At 55.0% G+C, this 18,461-nt stretch overlaps 9 protein-coding genes across 9 annotated transcripts; 4 read left to right on the top strand and 5 right to left on the bottom strand.

Annotated features, from left to right (window-relative positions):
* Positions 1-107: 107 nt before the first annotated feature.
* Positions 108-2,286, top strand: APUU_31654A (uncharacterized protein; the record flags this gene model as incomplete). Its single annotated transcript, XM_041702882.1, has 6 exons — positions 108-265; positions 338-512; positions 568-931; positions 995-1,222; positions 1,274-1,356; positions 1,411-2,286. 6 exons carry the CDS (start codon positions 108-110, stop codon positions 2,284-2,286), a joined length of 1,884 nt encoding a protein of 627 aa, XP_041555623.1.
* Positions 2,287-2,327: 41 nt separating this feature from the next.
* On the bottom strand, positions 2,328-4,321 carry APUU_31653S (FAD/FMN-containing protein; the record flags this gene model as incomplete). Its single annotated transcript, XM_041702881.1, has 8 exons — positions 2,328-2,463; positions 2,506-2,716; positions 2,762-3,212; positions 3,263-3,375; positions 3,420-3,554; positions 3,602-3,756; positions 3,804-3,912; positions 3,970-4,321. The coding sequence occupies 8 exons, from the start codon at positions 4,319-4,321 to the stop codon at positions 2,328-2,330; spliced, it is 1,662 nt and encodes a 553-aa protein (XP_041555622.1).
* Positions 4,322-4,815: 494 nt separating this feature from the next.
* Positions 4,816-5,125, top strand: APUU_31652A (uncharacterized protein; the record flags this gene model as incomplete). The annotated part of the gene is made up of 2 exons (XM_041702880.1): positions 4,816-4,980; positions 5,024-5,125. The coding sequence occupies 2 exons, from the start codon at positions 4,816-4,818 to the stop codon at positions 5,123-5,125; spliced, it is 267 nt and encodes an 88-aa protein (XP_041555621.1).
* Positions 5,126-5,198: 73 nt separating this feature from the next.
* APUU_31651S (putative peroxidase) lies at positions 5,199-5,927 on the bottom strand (the record flags this gene model as incomplete). Its single annotated transcript, XM_041702879.1, has 1 exon — positions 5,199-5,927. One exon carries the CDS (start codon positions 5,925-5,927, stop codon positions 5,199-5,201), a length of 729 nt encoding a protein of 242 aa, XP_041555620.1.
* A 368-nt stretch (positions 5,928-6,295) lies between these two features.
* On the bottom strand, positions 6,296-10,599 carry APUU_31650S (uncharacterized protein; the record flags this gene model as incomplete). The annotated part of the gene is made up of 4 exons (XM_041702878.1): positions 6,296-6,829; positions 6,875-8,051; positions 8,100-10,308; positions 10,353-10,599. The coding sequence occupies 4 exons, from the start codon at positions 10,597-10,599 to the stop codon at positions 6,296-6,298; spliced, it is 4,167 nt and encodes a 1,388-aa protein (XP_041555619.1).
* A 260-nt stretch (positions 10,600-10,859) lies between these two features.
* APUU_31649A (alkene reductase) lies at positions 10,860-12,156 on the top strand (the record flags this gene model as incomplete). Its single annotated transcript, XM_041702877.1, has 3 exons — positions 10,860-11,078; positions 11,144-11,474; positions 11,543-12,156. 3 exons carry the CDS (start codon positions 10,860-10,862, stop codon positions 12,154-12,156), a joined length of 1,164 nt encoding a protein of 387 aa, XP_041555618.1.
* An 81-nt stretch (positions 12,157-12,237) lies between these two features.
* On the bottom strand, positions 12,238-14,761 carry APUU_31648S (C2H2 finger domain transcription factor; the record flags this gene model as incomplete). Its single annotated transcript, XM_041702876.1, has 2 exons — positions 12,238-14,153; positions 14,197-14,761. 2 exons carry the CDS (start codon positions 14,759-14,761, stop codon positions 12,238-12,240), a joined length of 2,481 nt encoding a protein of 826 aa, XP_041555617.1.
* Positions 14,762-14,957: 196 nt separating this feature from the next.
* APUU_31647S (uncharacterized protein) lies at positions 14,958-16,675 on the bottom strand (the record flags this gene model as incomplete). Its single annotated transcript, XM_041702875.1, has 7 exons — positions 14,958-15,545; positions 15,589-16,045; positions 16,088-16,172; positions 16,214-16,379; positions 16,425-16,451; positions 16,496-16,536; positions 16,579-16,675. 7 exons carry the CDS (start codon positions 16,673-16,675, stop codon positions 14,958-14,960), a joined length of 1,461 nt encoding a protein of 486 aa, XP_041555616.1.
* A 448-nt stretch (positions 16,676-17,123) lies between these two features.
* Positions 17,124-18,288, top strand: encD (Fe(2+)/2-oxoglutarate-dependent oxygenase encD; the record flags this gene model as incomplete). Its single annotated transcript, XM_041702873.1, has 3 exons — positions 17,124-17,346; positions 17,394-17,872; positions 17,947-18,288. 3 exons carry the CDS (start codon positions 17,124-17,126, stop codon positions 18,286-18,288), a joined length of 1,044 nt encoding a protein of 347 aa, XP_041555615.1.
* Positions 18,289-18,461: the final 173 nt, after the last annotated feature.

Genomic DNA, 18,461 nt, shown 5'->3' with positions numbered 1-18,461 from the left:
TCATAAATATCGATAAATACCCCAACTGCAGAGGTGGGGGTCGGAATTCCACCGTCCCACTCCACTGTTGGCTTCAATCCGACATCTGCCTCGCAACTATAACAGCCATGAAGCGCTCAGCGTCTGAAGCCGATCTATCTCCCATTCACTCACAGACCGTCATGGCTCCCAGCGCAGACCACGACCAGGGCTTCTCCGACGCCGTCCCAGACGCCCACGCGACCGTTGTCATTGCCGGCGCAGGACCGGCAGGTCTTATGCTTGCGTATGTCCATCACATAATATCCATCCCCACGATAACAATATTATCACAGTTGTTGATCATTAATAAATGCAGAGTAAACCTCGTCCGCCTCGGCATCTCCACACTCATCCTCGACGACCGACCCGATAAAACCACCACCGGCAAGGCAGACGGCATCCAGCCCAAGACAATCGAGACACTGCGCCAGCTGCGCCTCGCAGATACACTTCTCCGCAATGGCGCGCGCGTGTACGACATTTCATTCTGGGTATGTATCTCCCTTTCCCATCCCCATTTACTACGGGAGTTGTTAATAAAATCAGGACTCAACCCCATCCCACCCCCTCAGCCGCAAAGGCCGACAGATCCACTACCCAGACCATCTCGTCGGCGCCTCAGATCCGTACATCCTGCTCGCGCACCAAGGGATGCTCGAGGACGTGCTCCTCGACGATCTGAAAGAGCGGGGGGTAACCGTGCAGCGGGATAGCCCGTTTCTATCGTGCGCGCGCGATCGCGCGGGGAAGCTAGACGTCACGTATGAAGATCGCGCAGCAGGCGAGAATCGAGTCGTCAAGGCCGACTTCCTTGTTGGGTGCGATGGGGCGAGGTCGCGGGTTAGAGAGTTTATCCCCGATGCGCGGCTGGAGGGGGAGATGTCGAATGCCTCTTGGGGGGTTTTGGACGGTACCCCTACCTTCCTTACTCTTTACTCATGGTAGCAGGATAGTGTTGATTGATTTCTTGCAGGAGTCATTGAAACAGACTTCCCCGATCTCTGGAGCAAAGTGGCCGTGCGCTCGCACACTGTCGGATCGATCCTGTGGATTCCCCGGGAACGAAACATGACCAGGTTATACGTCGAGTTGAGCGCTACAGCTGGAGAGCGCGTGGACAAGGCAAAGGCGACGCCGGAGTATGTCATGGCGCGGGCGAGGGAGGCCATGCATCCGTTTAGCTTGGAGTGGAAGTCAATCGGTGCGTTCTTATCTATACCTTCATGTATTGTGGGTGAAGTTGACGAGATAGAATGGTTTGGAAACTACGTCGTCGGCCAGCGCGTTGCTAGACGCTTTTCTGACCCCGAGCACCAGATATTCATCGCCGGTGATGTACTGTCCCGTTCTTATACCGTAGTACCTATAGTATACCAGACTAATTAATAGGCCGGCCACTGCCACAGCGCCCTCGCCGCCCAAGGCGCAAACACAAGCATGCACGACTCGTTCAACCTCGCCTGGAAACTGAACCTCGTCTCCCGGGGTCTCGCATCCCCTTCGCTGCTGGGAACATACGAAGCCGAGAGGCGCAAGATCGCCAACGACCTGATTGCCTTTGACGCGGGGCACTGCGCAGCATTTGAAGCGGGTGAAGCTGCCCTAACCCGGAACTTTAATGACAATATCCGGTTTATTTCAGGCGTTGGGGCAGAGTATGCAGATGGACTACTTACCAGAGATTCTGCTGGTTCTGGCTCTCCGAATGGCCTGCACCCTGGGGCGTTGATGATCCCGTCTAAAGTGACGCGGTATATCGATGCAAATCCCGTGGACATCCAGCTCGACATCCCGATCCTGGGCCAGTTCAGGCTATATTTCCTGATCCCCGATGTCCAAGCCGCAAAGGGCTTCCTGCAGTCCGTCTGCGGTTTGCTTGCTGAGAAGTCTCATCTATCAACTGCATCCAGCGCAGCCAGGTCCTCATATCAGACCCAGTCTCGCGGCAACGCAGCAAGCGACGCTTTCCTCTGTTTAGACCGGTACATGGCTGTCTCGGATATCCTGACTCTGGCGCTGGTGAGCGGGTCGAAGAGGGATGTGTTCGAGTTGGCTGATTTGCCCGCTGCGCTGCAGAGGAGTCGGTGGACGGTGTATCTTGATGATGTGGATGGGTGTATTGAGAAGTGGGTTGGGATGTCAGGGCAGGCTGCGACCGTTATTGTCCGGCCGGATGGGTATATTGGGGCTGTTAAGCCTTGGGATGTGAGCCAGGGGGTTGAGGCTGGCCGGTGGGTGGATGAGTATTTCGCCTTTTTGGCTTAGATTTAGTGATATACTCATATACAATGATATACAGAAAGAAGCTATGCCTGCAACACCAACTCTCCCCCAACACACCGATTGCAAATAAACAGCCCTGTGGGATCAACCCGCCGTTTAATCTCGAGCAGTCTCTCATACTTATCTCCCCAGAACACGCTCTCCCAGTTCGGCTCATATCTAGACATCGTTAGCTCAGAATTAAAATATAGACTGACTTACGGATTTGCTTCGTTTATGTACGTCCCATCGTCAGATCCAACAATCTCCGAAAAGGTCTCGCTCATGTGTACTGCATGTAATCTCTTCTTATGCTTCTCGGCCTCGGTGGCGTTATCCGCCCAGTCAATCGAGATACTCAGCAAGGCGTGGCTCTTCTTCCAGATATCATGTACCGCAGTATTGTCACGCTCATCGTTGTTCACTTTCCCAACTGCGCAGGTAAGCATAAGCATGGAAACAGTATATTGACACTTACTAAAATTGAACCCCCCACCCGGATTCTTCACCAGAAACCGTGCCAGATCCTCCGCCTTGTCCTGGATAACATCCGCCGTCAACAGCCGCGACGTATCCTGGATATTGGTCCCGATATTCGGATCCCTCAGAATCGTCTCTAGATACCCATCCCAGTCTGACGGATACGCCCCAACCGCGCCCTGCACACCAGGCCGGGTAGATAGATTGAAGAAGCCCGCAAAGGTCTCATTAAACGCTCCAACAGTGCTATTCGGCGTCATGAAGAACCCGTTGAACCCCCCGCTGAGATCGCCGTACCCTATGTATCCGGCGTCCGTGACACCCGGGAGGAGCTTAAGCGATTCGGCCAGGACGTTGGTGAGATTCCCGTTGGTGGCGTTCAGCTGGACGAAGCCCATGATGAGGTTCTCGGGGACTGGGTGTGTTTTGTATGTGACTGACGTGACGACCTATTCTTTTAGACTTGTCATCGTAATATATGAATTGACAATTGACATACCCCCCAGGAACTCCCCCCACCACCACGCACAGCCCAGAAGTACTCCGGGTCCGTATACCGATTCAGCACGAGATGTTCGCCAGCCGCAGAGACGATACTCATTTCCAATAAATCTTCCCCGTTAGCTTAGACAATGAGATTCAATGGCAATACTAACTATCCGCCGCAAGGCCATAATAATGTGCAAACGGCGAGTGGCCTCCGCCGAGCAGATAGCCCCCTGCTGCACCGACTGTGCGTGCTGAGCCTCCGACAACCACGACTCCTTTCTTGGATGCTGCTTGATATACATCTATTCCGTTAGTTAATTCAATCCAATCCTGGTAAGAATTGTCCTACCAAACCACTGCTCCCCAGCTTGCAGCGTTACAGCCGGTACACCAATATCGGCATCATCTGGCGCTCCACGGGGAATAAACGCGTCGTGCCATTCAATGCCCTTCATGTTATGCGTCCAGATCGAGAATGCGCCTTTTCCGCTTGACCGACCGAGACTGGCTTGTTAAACCATACCATACCAGTGAAGGAGGAGGAGACGTACTGATCATGCCCCGTGTTCTTGGTTACTAGATATAGATCCTTCTCACTGGCGAATCTCACAGAGGCTTGGATATCCTCAACACTCTGTGCTCGGACGGAGTAATACGGTACTACCCAAGTTAACCAACCACCCTCTTACCTACTAGAGACGAAAAAAAAGGGCATACCAATCCCCTGATCACACCCCTCCTCAACAGGTGTATCAATAAAACACCTCCCAGTCTCACCCATCTCCCACACCATCGCCGCATACCCGCCCGTCTGGTTCGTGCGCCAGAAACTATCGAGCCAGCTGCGTTTTGCGGTTGCGCATTGACCGGGGTTGTATCGGGGGCTGTGGCAGACGGCGGCGGAGGGGACGGAGCGGATCAGTTTCCCACCGATTGTGGTGTTGAATTGGTTCCATGTTTCGGGGGTTGGCCAGCAGGCGTCGCTATTTGTGCAGCGGTGGCGAGGTTGAGACTGGCCTGCTGCTGTGGAGAGGAGGGTTAGTGCTGTTAGGGGTGTTTGGATGAGCATTACTGAAATGAATGCTGATAAAATTAGCAGATAAAATTAGTTAGGAATGATATTCAAGACGAAGTGCCATCGCTTATACTTTATACTTTATACCCGGCGATGTCATCTCGGCTGATGTCAATACGAGTTACCCGATGCGGTAACCTCGTAATCGTTCAATGCCCGGTTAAGCTTAAATGATCCTTATTGGCCTTGTGTGTGCTGATCTGTGGTTCGGACGCGAAGTCCTCGTATTTCTTGAGGCTGTGTATTTGAGCTTCCCATGTCTGGCTGGACTCGAAGAGTGGTCAGAATATCAGAGCTACCTGTATTAGGAGATAGTATTAGTTAGGTAATTCATTGGAGCAGTCGGTTGGAGATGGAATGTGGAAGTATACAATATATGTGGCAGTAATCCTAAACTGATATTACTAACCCGGTGGGGTTAACCGACAACTCACAACTTCATCAACTCATCAACTCACAACATCAACTCAGATATATACAATATCAGCATGGCCATGCCCGGTGGATACTCCGAAGCACCAGCAAGCGACGCAAGAGCTGCAAAAGCAGAAGAGGTCGCTACCAACGCCATCAAAGCCCAGTATGGCGGGGATGTGGTTGTTGAGAATGTTGAAAGACAGGTTGTTGCTGGGATGAACTATCGCATACGCTTGGTACGTCACCGCCTGATAGTGTAGTGCCTGCTAACCAGACTAGGGAGATGGTGACAGGAAATATCTGGTCGTTGTTTTCGAGAGCCTGCCGAATAATGGGCAAACTACCTTCACTGTAACCTCTATTGAGCTACTGAAACAGTAGCCACTGGAGATGTCTGTCTATAGTGACCCTGTTTGAATCAGTTATTATCATTATATACAACCTACCATCAAGTCTACAACGCCCAAAACGAAACACACAACGCAACACCGACAAGTTCCACCAAAAACATCCATTTCCTCGGCCTCCACCCTTCCTCAAACGGCAATCGTTCATCCCTAAACACGGCCTCATAGTATTCCATCGGCACACCCCCCCGCGACCCCGTCCCAAAGACACACTGCATCGCCGCAACCTCCAAACACGCCGACGCCTGCTGATGCACCCCAAACACCAGCTGCGGATTATCCCTCGCATGTTCAGCATACAACACCTTGCGATACCGCCCTAGATCCCATATCCGGAACGCTTTCTTTTCCCGCGGACACTCTAGAAGCCGTTCATACAAGGCCTCGTCAAGGCGCATATGATCCCCCAGCGCGCGATCCCGACGCGTAAGCGAGATATCATGTTCCATAGCATGCGCCCGTCCCACCTGGTCGAGATTCAGCACAGGGACGCCGTCATCATTAACCTGATCCGGGTCACGGAATCCCATAGCCGCCGTGCCTGGGGGTGGGTTTTTGGCGTCGTCGGTGTGGACTTTGAAGGCGATGTTGCAGAGGAGCTTCCCTGCGCTGCTGGCAAGGCCGATCTCGTTCAGCGCTGCCAGGAGAGAGTCTTTTGTGATGTCTCGGCCGGAGCGCGAGATCAGGCCGTGGTTTGCGAGGCTGTTTAGCACGGGGCAGGGGGCGCGTAGGTCGGTTGGGCTGCCGCGGTGGTACTCTCTAGTCGCTGTCGCCATGGTGTTTTGTACTTCTGGTAGATGGGAAGGACTTGACGAGTATTGGCAGGTTTATGGGAACGTCCAGTTGTAGACCACGAGCTGAACAAGACATGGGAATACCAGTCTATTGGAAAGAATATGGGTTCATGCGATGTAAGCTGACGAGCTGAACTGAGTGTCTCGTGTGGCTTATACCAGCTGACTGCATGATCATACCAGACGATCAGGGTAGCCCAATAAGCGTGCTTAATAGATAAGGCGTGCAGCTGCAGTAAATGGTCTCAATAATGTGCAGCTGATTCAATGATCGTCGTTTCTAAACTATCACGCAAGGTATGCAGGTGATATGATGAAGGCAACTCGATTCAGTGATAAAATTGAATACATTAAGCAACAGTAACGAAGAAATTCCTCTCTCCCTCCTTTCTCTCGGCCATTCCCCTCTCCAGCAACTCGTCCCCAACCGCCAGCCTCAACCTTTCCACAGTAGCTGGACTATCCAGGACCAGAGGCGTCTTCACCCCCCTTTCTCTTCTAGCAAACCCCAGTGCATCCCTCAAGGCAAACAAGACAGTACTGCCCAGGAAAAGCGGCGGCTCCCCAATGCCCTTGCTCGACTGGATACTGCGCAGCGTCTTCCAGCCAACGCCCTGGAGGAAACTGACATTGAATTCCTGCGGGATGTCGCAGAAGCCAGGGATCTTGTAGTTCCCTGGCCCTCTGGTCGCGAGCTGGCCCGATTGCGTCCAGAGCGACTCTTCCATAGTGAACAAACCCTGGCCTTGGACGAACGCGCCTTCAATCTGCCCATAGTCGATCGCTGGGTTTATGGATCGCCCGACGTCCATTTTGATATCTGTGCGCAGGACCGTGTGGTCGCCTGTCAAAAGGTCCAGTTCGACTTCGGTGCATGCAGCCCCCTAGAGACATTAATCACGAATACGCCCTAAAGTAGGTATACTGACCTGTGTGAAGTAAAAGTACATGGGCTTGACAGTCTCCGGGTCATAATTCCCCCACTCGTACCCAATTGTCGGCATCTTCCAGAACCCAGCAGCAGAGAGGTTGACGCGGTCTCGATACGCCGCCATAGCGATCTTTCCTAGCGACGCATCGGGCCATTTCTCGCGGTATGGCTGCAGACGCTCGTTGATCTGGTCGCAGGCATGCTTAACCGCCATACCGTTCAGGTCACTCCCTGACGATGCAGCAGTCGGCGAGACGTTGGCCGTTTGATATGAGGATGTCCCCTCCGTATACACCTGGTCAACAGGGACACGGAGTTCCTGGGCTGCAATCTGCACCATCTTCGTATACAGCCCCTGGCCCATCTCCGTACCGCCATGATGCAGCAGCACCGAGCCATCCGTATAAACCCGCACCGCCGCACTGGCCTGGTTCAAATGCAGGGCCGTCGCGAACGAAATCCCAAACTTCGTCGGGATAAGACAGATCCCGCGCTTGCGCCAGCGGTGCGCGGCGTTGAACTCCTCAACTGCCTTACGGCGCTCGTCGTATTTCGCCTCCTGACGCACCTGCTCCAGGATTATCGGGACGTGCCAGTCCTCGTCGATAGTCTGGAGGAACGGCGTGCGCTGGCCGATAGCGTACAGATTGCGCCGTCGGATCTCGTCAACGCTTATACCTACCTTCTCAGCAACAGCATTGATAATGCTCTCTGCGATGTACATGGCCTGCGGAGCCCCGAAACCGCGGAACGCAGTGTTGCTGTGCGTGTTCGTCTTGCACACCCAGCCGCGCAGCCACACATTCGGGATGAAGTAGCAGTTGTCCATATGCGTCAGACACCGGTCCATCACGGCGCTGGACATGTCGAGCGAGTACCCGGCGTTATTGTATGCGTCTGCGTCGAGGGCGATCAGCCTGCCCTCTCTCGTGCATCCTACCTTCCAGCGGCACTGCACGGGGTGTCTCTGCCCGGAGGTCATCATGTCTTCGTCGCGGCTGAGCATGATCCGGACTGGGCGTCTGGTCTTCTTCGCTGCGACGGCGACCATGCATGCGATGGGGACAGAGCGAGACTCTTTCCCTCCGAATGCACCGCCCATGCGACGCACTCGGGCGTTGATTTTGTGCCGGGGGACGTTGACGACTTGGCTGACGAAGTCTTGCGTTTCCATTCTACAGTCACAGTTAGATTAGAGCAGAGAAGAAATGGGCGAGACATACGTGTTCTGCGTGCTGGACCAGACATCCATACTCCCATCCTCAGCATTCGGCACCGCAACGGCCGCATTCGTCTCGAGATAGAAATGCTCCTGGCCACCGACCCTCGTCGTGCCAGACAGCACAACCTCACACTCCTTAAACACATTATCCATCTCCTCCGGCTTAACCCCCCTCCTCAACTCCTTCCCATGCTTAAAAAACGACCCCTCTCCAATCGCCTCATCAATCGTAATCACCGCCGGCAAATCCTCATACACAACCTTCACAACATTAGCAGCAGCCCGTGCAATCTCCAAACTCTCCGCATAAACCATCCCAACCGGCTGCCCATGCGAACACACAACCCCCCTCGCAAACACCGGCTCATCATGAACAACAGACCCCCACAGATTCCTCTCCCCCGGCAAACACCCCTCATCCACAAACCCCACCGCCCCAGCCTCAAGAGCAGGAGTCCAATCAACCCCCACAATCCTCGCATGCGCACGCTCCGAAAGAACCAACGCCCCATGTAACTCCCTATACAGCGGGGGCATATCATCCACATACTCCGCTTCGCCGGTAGCGTGTTTCAGCCCACTAAGATGCGGGATCTGCTGTCCGACGACGCTCTGCGCGTGTGGGTTCACGTCATCGCGCGTGCCGCACGAAATCCCACGATGGATTTCATGAACCAGATCGGAATCGAACTCGAGATTGAGTTTTTGGGATATGGAGTGCCAGAAGCGGAGCAGGAGGGAGAGCGTTAGTGTTCGTCGGAATGTAGCCATCCCGCCTGGGACGGTGTAGGGGAGGGCGAGTTCCTGGCTTAGGCTTGTTAGGGCTTCGTCTAGGGTGGAAGGGGTCCAGGGTTTGTTTAGGAGTGTTGATGCTGTTATTGGTGCGAGGACGGTTGTAGGTGCCATGCCGCCGAAGGCGAGGGATATTTCCTCGATTTTATACTCCGGACCTTGGGAGAGAGAGGCGTGGAATGCAGCGGTGACGATGGCGATGTCGTCGTCTTTGCGCTTTGCTTGTTTGTATGCGTTTGTGAATTCGAGGGTATGCTTTGATGGCATTGGGATGGAGATTCGGGTTATGAGAGATGCCGGGGGGAGGGCTGTTTTTCTGTATCCCTTGAACAGTTGGGTCATTGGGATTGATGTCTCCTTTTCGAGCGTCTTTGTGTGCACTGTTGCGTTTAGGGCGAGGAGGAGTGGGTTCATATCTGAGATTGGAGACGCCGTGGCGATATTCCCAGCCAGCGAGGCCGCGTTGCGGATCTGGCGGCCGGCGAAGTAGCGCAGGGTTTTGGCGATTGCGGACATAGTCGATGCGTAGCCTGGATTCGTAGGATTCGTAGCGTTGAAGTCAGGAATACAGCGCTGGCATTCGGTTTCAAGGTCTGATAGAGAGGCCGAGCCCCCGACGTGAAGGGTCTTCTTGTCATCGCTCCAGGTGATGGATGTCAGTTCTGGGATGTCACCGACAAAGACACTAACCCGGGGGCTGAAGTTCTTGAATCGCACGTCGACTTGCACTTCGCTTGCTCCTGTGACCAGGGTCGCAGTAGGGTATCGGGATAGGATGTCGAGTGTCTCCTGGACTGTTGTAGGCTTCACCCAGGCCTGGCTTTCGTCTCCGTAGGACAGAAGCTGGGGCTGGAACTTGGCTAGCCCAGGCGGGTATATCAGTTCGGTGGTCGGGACATACGGGATGAAATCAAACTGCTTTGGAGAAGACGGTGACGGCACTGTTATATCTGTGTTGCTCGAGCATGATTCCCCAGGGCTATCACGACAGCAGCCTCCAGGACGACCACAGGAACCAGAGCCAGAGCTAGACCCAGATCCAGATGCAGAGCCAGATGCAGAATCAGACCCAGTCAAGTCCGTTTCTATCTCATCTTCCAGTGACGGCACAATAACAGGAGTCACGCCTAGATCCTCACGTAGGAACGTCCTCGCCGCTTCGAAGATGGGTTTATACCCCGTGCACCGACACAGATTCCCATCGAGGTGTCCTTTCCCCTCGATATCTTGCTCCGAGAGCAGGAACTCCCCAGTAGCCGGGTCGAATGCATTGCGGACAATAGCGTACAGCGACATGACAATCCCAGGCGTGCAGAATCCACACTGCGACGCGTGCAGCTTTGCGATTCTCTCTTGCAGCGGATGTGGGTTGTCGACTGTCCCCAGCCCTTCCACTGTGATGACATGTTTTCCGGTGACTATCCTATTAGTATTCGTGTATACCTTGGTGGTAGGGACGTACCTCCAACCAAAGGATAAAGGCAGGCGTTCACAGCGACATGGCGAATGCGCGAGGCCCTGGTCTGCAGGACGACGGTGCAAGCACCGCACCCGCCCTCGCCACAGCCCAGCTTCGTGCCCTTGAGTCCATCCTGCGAGCGGATGAAGTCCAGCAGAGTCCAGCGGGGATGGGGGTTTGTAAGGTGAATGGGTGTTCCGTTCAGGTAGAACGAGAGCGTCTGGGACGCGGAGGACAGGAAGGTATCCATGCTGGCATTCTCCAAGAACAAGGATAGACAGGACTCCAGCTTGTTGCATTAGCAGCTTGAATAAATAGCGCTCAAGGGTCTGATCGCAGCCGGCAGTGCTGACGCCTGTGCTTGACCCCCACTGTAGTGATCCCACTCCTGCCAGCTGCAGTATCAATGCAGTTCCAAGAGTGGTGGAGGTACAATATAAAGCCAATCCATCACAACACCTGCAATACAACAACTACTCACATTAAAACTCATTCTTCAATTAATATACAATGGGCTCCCTCTCCCCCCTCGAACCGCTCTTCCAGCCCCTCCGCCTGGGCGCCTTCTCGCTGCAGCACCGCGTCATCCAAGCCCCCTGCACGCGCATGCGCTCAACCAAAGAGTCCGACGGCGTCTGGGTTCCCAATGACCTCAACGTGCAGTACTACGAGCAGCGCGCATCCAAGGGCGGGCTGATGCTGACTGAAGCGACTCCAATCTCCCACTCAGTATGTCAAACCCTGCCTACATTGTCCAATTCCAATCCCAATTCCCGTGCTAACAAAACGTGAAGGCAGCAGGATACCCCGGCGTGCCGGGCATATTCACCCCCTCCCAAATCGCAGCCTGGAAGAAGGTCACCGACGCCGTGCACGCAAAAGGCGCTGTGATCCTGTGCCAGCTGTGGCATGTCGGACGGGCCACGACACCCGGGTGGCTAGGCGGGCGCCAGACCATCTCGTCAAGCAACATCCCTATCTCAGGAAATGCTCTCGACGGGTCCGCGTACGCTGATGCCCCGCCGAGGCCGATGACAGTCGACGAGATCCAGCAGACCGTGGCGGAGTACGCGGCTGCGTCCAAGAGGGCCATGCAGGCTGGGTTTGATGGTGTTGAGATCCACGGTACCTCCACCTCCACCAGGCCCCATACCTTGTAATTTTTAATCTCTTCCTGTATACTAACAGGATAGGCGGAAACGGGTACCTCCTGGACCAATTCCTCCACGACAACGTCAACACGCGCACCGACGCCTACGGCGGAAGTATCGAGAACCGCACCCGGATCGTGCTCGAGATCATCTCCGCCGTAACAGAGGCAATCGGCGCCAACCGCGTCGGAATCAGGCTCAGCCCGTACAATTACTTCCAGGATACGCGGGACTCGAACCCGCAGAAACACTGGGGGTATCTGTGCGGTGCGATTGCGGGTTTAGCGGAGTCGGCGCGCCCGGCGTATGTGCATATGATCGAGCCGCGGTTTGATGAGGTTCTTGATGAGAGCGCGAAGATTGAGGCGCTGGAAAAGACGCAGGAGGTTGTTGTTCCGTCGTTGGATTCGTTCCGGGGGGTGTTGAAGAAGGGGGGTGTGGGATTCATTGCGGCGGGGAATTTCAAGGAGGGGAATGCCGGGGAGAAGGTTGTTGGCGATGGAGCTGATGCTGTGGCGTTTGGGCGACTGTTTATTGCGAATCCGGATCTGCCCAGGAGATTGAAGGAGGGACTGCAGTTGAATGAGTATGACCGGGATACGTTTTATGGTGCCAGTCCCCCGCAGAAGGGCTATACAGACTACCCGTTTGCTTGATACTATTTGATAGACCACCGCAAGATAGTTAGAATACAGACTTTGAATCAGCAAAGGATACTTTGGCACTTGTATACAAGACTAAACACCCAACCCAACCAGCACCTTCATCGCATCATGCACCATCGCCCACCTCACCGTCGCCAACTGCTGCGCCATAGCCCTAACCAACGGCCTGGTATCATACTCCCCGGCCAACGCCGCCAACTCGCCCCCATTCGACGTCGTCATGGCCACAATCAGCGACGACAGATCCGTCGGTCTGGGCCTCGCCTGCATCTGCACCCCATCATCCCGCATCTCCATCCCCATCCCCGTATGGAACGCCCACACCGTCAGCGTCGCCAGATACAGACACCACGGGAAATGAAACGCATCCGTCTGCTCCCAGTCATGCAGACTCAGCACCGCATCGTGTAAAAGAAACGCCGCATGCCGAGACGCAGACGTACACTCCGATCCGGGACCAGAGAGCCACCGCGAGAGAATCCCGCGTGAACGATCACGGTCACTAGGTGTAACCACCCGTCCTAGAATCTGGCACGCCCCGGCGGCGATTTGGAGATCGAGGACTTCCACATGCAGCGCCAGCGATGCAGCGCGGTAGAGCGCCATCGCGGCTGGTTTTAGAGATGCGAAGCGCTTACACTCGTCTGCTGGTGCTTGCGATCCCGATCCCAATCCCGAACCCAGCTTCATGGTGAGGCAGTCTGCGTCGAAATCCGCTTTCCAGAGATCATACGCCCGGCCGACCCTCGGTGTCCACGCGCCCATCCGCTCAGGCGTTTCCGAGCGCAGCGTCGTCTGATCGCGCCGCTTCAGATCCGCGCTTATAGACATGAGACCGTGCAAGACGACAAGACGGGAGAGACCATTTAGATCTCGGGGTCTAGGCACAGCCCCGGGTGTGATATACCCCTTCAACACAGGGAGGAAGCTATGCTCTGTATCTCTAGCCGCATGACGAGACCATTCCTCGGCCGTGTGTGCTTCCCAAGCAGCAGCAGAGCAGGGGAGGGAAGAGCGGATTTCAAAGGCAGACATGCACAGCGACTGCGAGAAGAGGACGGAGTGTTCGGTATCCCACATGAAGCATTGAAAGGCGAGACGCTTGCGCTGTTCGCTGTCCATAGCCGATTTCCACGCATCGTCTCGTTCAGAGGACGGTGTTTCGAGGGTCGGTATGGGGTTTGTATTGCGGATTGAAGTGCACGTTGACCGCCGGATGAGCTTGATCAGGACGCAGTGGAACAGCTGGGCGTTTTCGCGCTGCTTCGGCCCTGCGCGCATCTTGCCGAAGCAGTCAATTAGCAGCATCGCTTGGAGAACCCAGAGATCCGGCTGTGGGGAGAAGGCGCCGTGGCAGAAGAGCTGGTTGCGCAGGGCGTCGTGGATGCCGACGGCGAGCTGGTGGGCTTCGCGGCTGCTGTAGGTGGCGCCCATGGAGAGGATTGCAGCGAGGAAGACGGGCTCGATGGTGTTTGGGTCGAATGTTGCGGTGTGGATGAGAGGGTATGTGGTGTTGAAGCGGGAGAAGAAGAGGTCGCTGTAGTTTTGCAGCGCGGATAGCGAGAGCAGTGGCGAGTCGAGGTTGAGAGGCTGGCCGTGGATATCTACCGGCGGACTCTGTGCAATTAATGTCAGAATGCCTCTGCGAGCGTCGTCGTCGAGCTGGGGCTGCAGTGGGATGTTGTCCAGGGTCGGTCCGCCCATCCAGTCCAGGTCTGGCAACTCGCGCCGCTCTGGGCCGGATCGCTCCACAAAGGAGGCAGCCTGGAGCAGCACGGAAGATCCGTCTTGGTCAAAAGCAGAGAGGTTCAAATCCAGGTCCAGATTCAGGTCTGCCATTGGGTCTGGAAGGTCGATCGGATCGGTGAACGGTACGAGATCAGGGCCAAGAGGCAGCTCCAGATGGTGAAAAGCGTCGTCAAGCGAGGCCACATCGAACAGCCAGTTGTAATTGCCGGTTGCCGCAAAAGGGAGATTGAAATCGGTTACTGTTCGGTCAGACGAAGCCATACAGTTATCCATAAAACATACCAGTGTCATTCATGAACATATCCGTCTCAAACCCAGTGCTCCACGAGCCATCAGCAGCGTCGAACTGCCCTGGAATCGGCTCGACATACGGCTCAAACGGACCAGGCATCATCGGCGCCAGCAACGGATCAGGGTCCGTGAGCTCAGTCTCGCCGATGGACATTGTCGACGTCGAGACCGGATCTCCCGCTGACCCAGGGGGGGACACCGGGGCGCCCTCAGGACGACTCGGCGAGCTCCCCACGGACAGCGACGAGGACAGGGCCTTCTGGCGAGACTGGGACTGTCTCTTGGGCGGCCGCACGATAATCGAGCCATCGTCAGCCCGCCGCATTCTCTTCCTCGTCTCGAGCACGCCTTTGCCGGCTCCCCCGGCCTCTCTGTCTTTCTGCGCGTGTCGGCTCATATGGCGGCTCAGCAGGTCTGGACGGGAGAAATGCGTGAAGCATCGCTGGCAGGTGTATCCGTTGTTCGCGGTTTCATGGTTCAGAGAGTGTCGCCGCAGGTGCTCAGCCCGAGTGAAGGCCTTGTCGCAGCCAGGATACTCGCACGCGTGTTTCTTCATGGCGCTACACTGCCGACTGGAAAGCACCGGACCCCAGATTACATATATTATATTTATCAGTGGAGACGATAAGCGTGCGGGGTAAACTATTATAGCGTCTGGGTGACAGTCCATTAATGTGGCACTGATAAGGGTGCCACTCAAGGCAGATAAAGAGGGCTATACAGGACGTCAAAACTACGTTATACAGTACTCATCACACAAAATAACGCCACTCTGGACTCTTCTCTCCCTCTGCCAGCTGCGATGTCTCGACCTGCCCAGCACGCAAGCTAACTCCCTGTACGCGATCTCGTCGCCGATTCTCGATCCGCATCCACATCCCCATGAACCCCGTAGCTACAATGCAGACCCCATTGCACGCACACGTCGCCACCAGCGTGGGAATGTACTTGGGCGCATACTCCGTGCGAAACGTCGCAGCACTCAGTATCCCCGCTAGATTCCCAAGACCGACGAAAAAGCCCGTATTGGCCGCACGGGAGTTTTCGTTGGTGTTGTTGTTATTGTGCCACGCATGCACCAGACAGCTAGGGATATACGCCCCGGCTGCAAGGAGGAAGCACGCAAAGTACGAGACGCCCTTGTTGGCGACCACGTCTATACTAGCAAGAACGAGCATGCCGGCTAGAGAAATCACCAGCGAGAGTATGATATGCAGAGACCGCTCGCGGAATAGATCCGACGATTTGGCGACCACGAGCAAGATCACTGCCCCAACGAGATTCGGCGCCACTGTCCATAGATTCGTTTTGACGGTGTCGTAGCCAAGTCGGCTCACAATCTATCTGGTCAGATTCATAAGTATTACGGCAATGGAGACGTACCAGCGGAAAGAAGTTCATCGCAGTCGCATACGCTACGGGGTACGTAAACGTGATAACCGCCCAGATCGGGAACTTCCAGTCATTCCACGTCTGAAACGCGGCCTTCAATTCAAGCGCGGTATTCACCTCTGAGGAAGTATCCCGTAGCAGACGCGCCGATGCAGCAGCGCGCTCGCGCTCGTTCAGAAACCACGCCGTCTGCCCATTGTCAGGGAGCCACCAGAACCCGATGACGCCGATTATTAATGTCATTCCGCCTTCTACGATGAATAGCCACTGCCAGCCGTGTACGGTTGGGTGGTTTATTTGGAAGAGCCCGAATGAGATGAGCCCGCTGAAGGCTGAGGCGAGGACGGCCATGGATTGCAGGATTGCGAGGCGGAAGCCCATCTCGCCGCGCGTGTAAAACAGTGTAAAGTAGAAGGTTGCACCGGCGAAGAAGCCAGCTTCGAAGATTCTATCTTGTCAGCGAGACTCTTACTAGAATGAGGGGGCATACCCTAGGATGATGCGGACGGCGAGTAGACTGCCAAAGTTGTGTGCTGCACACTGGCACAGCGCGCAGATTCCCCAGACAACGGTCACTACATAGTTAGCTATATTCACAAAAGCCACGGATACGTACTCAGTGATAGCATGATCCGTGCCGAGTACCGCTTGATTAGCAGGTTCCATGGCAGGTCAAACAGGCCGAACGGGATGTAGAAGATCAGAATGAGCAGCGAGTACTCGTTCCCCTTGAGGTTGATGTCCTTGTCGAGTCCGTCTGTCTTTGCATTTGCCAGGTTACTCTACTCCGTCAGCTTGAATGCCACCCACAGTATAGGGCTTCCTACCCGGTCCATGCAATCGAAGAAGTACATCTGCCTTGGTTAGCCCTACCAAGTAGAAATCACACAAGACATACCAAGCACAGCAATGGTAGCACAAAGCAATCCACCTTGCGAACTACACAGTCAGCACGTCGTCTCCACCGTCTGGACAACATACCGAAGCCCTTCTCCGCCTCAGTGTCAACATAGACCCTCGACTCGCCGGTCTTGGTCTCCTCCGGCGGATTGACCGATGCTTTCTCAACGTCACCCATGGCGAAGCAGCGCAGGGATAGAAGACCGAATTGATGGCCGGTGGAGAGACGAGGAAATGTGGGGGTTTATAATTCGTTTTGGGGCCTCCTTGCAGATGCTGTGTCGCTGCTGTGCAACCCCAACATTCAGCATTCCGCGCTTGGTCCTCGATGGCCTCGAGAGATAACGCCAATCGGCAGTTGGAGTTGGAGTCGCTGGTATCAGCGATATCACCCCATCTTTGTCCCATTCTCGAGCTCCCACTCTTGGCTCTGGCGGCCTTGGAGTGCTTTGACATGGCCGGACATCTACCCGGGTTTGGTCGAGCGAGGGGAAGAGCTTGACGGATTCAGTAGATAATAATCTGCCATTTCAGACATCCATAGAGATTATGGTCATACGCCGGTCATAGAACAATCGCTCAATCAATAATTCGACTCCAGAACTGATTAGCTTCATAATTCCAAAATGGCTCCATCTGCACCGCCGATCCTCGACTTCTCGCCCTTCTACGGCGCCGACTCTGCAGCAAAGGAACAGCTCGTGCAGCAGGTCAAAGACAGCTGCGAGTACAATGGCTTCTTCCAGATCACAGGCCACCGCATCCCACGCGAGCTGCAGCAGCGCGTCATGGCCTGCGCAAAGCGCTTCTTCGATCTCCCTCTGGAGGAGAAGCTCAAAGTAGACAAAAGTACCACCACCACACAATCATTAAACCCAAACCCAGCTGATAATCAGACAACAACACTTTCAACCGCGGCTACGAACTGCTGCGCTCGCAAATGCTCGAGATCGGCACCGCCCCCGAGCTCAAAGAAGGCCTGTACATCGGCGACGACATCAGCACCGACCACCCCTACTACCTCAACCAGCGCCTCAACAGCGGACCAAACCAGTGGCCGGCATCTGTATCCGACGCAGCCGAATTCCGCAAAACAAGCATGGAGTACTACCGCGCCGTGTACGAGCTCGCCAAAGACGTCCTGGGCGTTCTGGCGCGCACCCTCGATGTCGACCAGAGTTTCTTCGACCCCCTCACGGCCGGTGGTGTCGCGACGATGCGGATGCTGCATTACCCTTCGCAGCCGAAGGACGAGGACGAGAAGCTGAATCGCGGGATTGGGGCGCATACGGACTTTGGATGCGTTACGCTCCTGCTGCAGGATGAGGTTGACGGGTTGCAGGTTTTGGATGTCCCGAGTGGGCAGTGGTTAGATGTATATCAATCATATCCCCGTTCCTGTCTACTTACTATCTGTATCTGTGTCTTCTTGCTAACGATAGATGGCAGGTCCAACCCGTCCCGGGCGCATACGTCGTCAACCTCGGCGACCTGATGATGCGCATGGCCAACGACAGATACAAATCCAACATCCACCGGGTCATCAACAAGTCCGGGCGCGAGCGGTACTCGATCCCGTTCTTCTTCAGTGGGAACCCGGATCATATCTGCGAGTGTCTGCCGAACTGCTGCAAGGCCGGGGAGCAGCCAAAGTATGCGCCTATCACGGTGGAGGATATGGTCAAGGGCGCGTATAAGCAGAGTTATGGACGGGCGGAGGCGTATAAGAAGGAGCTGGCTGAGAAGGGGAAGGGGTTGGAGAGTACACAGGGGACAGCGATTGCTGCTTAGATCTGTAGTTCTCTAGCTGATACTTGAGGGCTTGTTAAGATATCAGGGTAGTTCTGTTACAGTATCCTTTATGACCAGAATGTCAGTCATAGTATGTTTTATAGGGAACCGTCTCATTACAGTATACCTATTCAGGCTGTCCATAATGAGAGAGCTCCTCATAGATCTGCTTA

This window comes from Aspergillus puulaauensis, chromosome 3 (genome assembly GCF_016861865.1).
Source record: "Aspergillus puulaauensis MK2 DNA, chromosome 3, nearly complete sequence".
Classification (NCBI taxonomy): domain Eukaryota; kingdom Fungi; phylum Ascomycota; class Eurotiomycetes; order Eurotiales; family Aspergillaceae; genus Aspergillus; species Aspergillus puulaauensis.
This window is presented reverse-complemented; position numbering and strand designations above follow the sequence as displayed.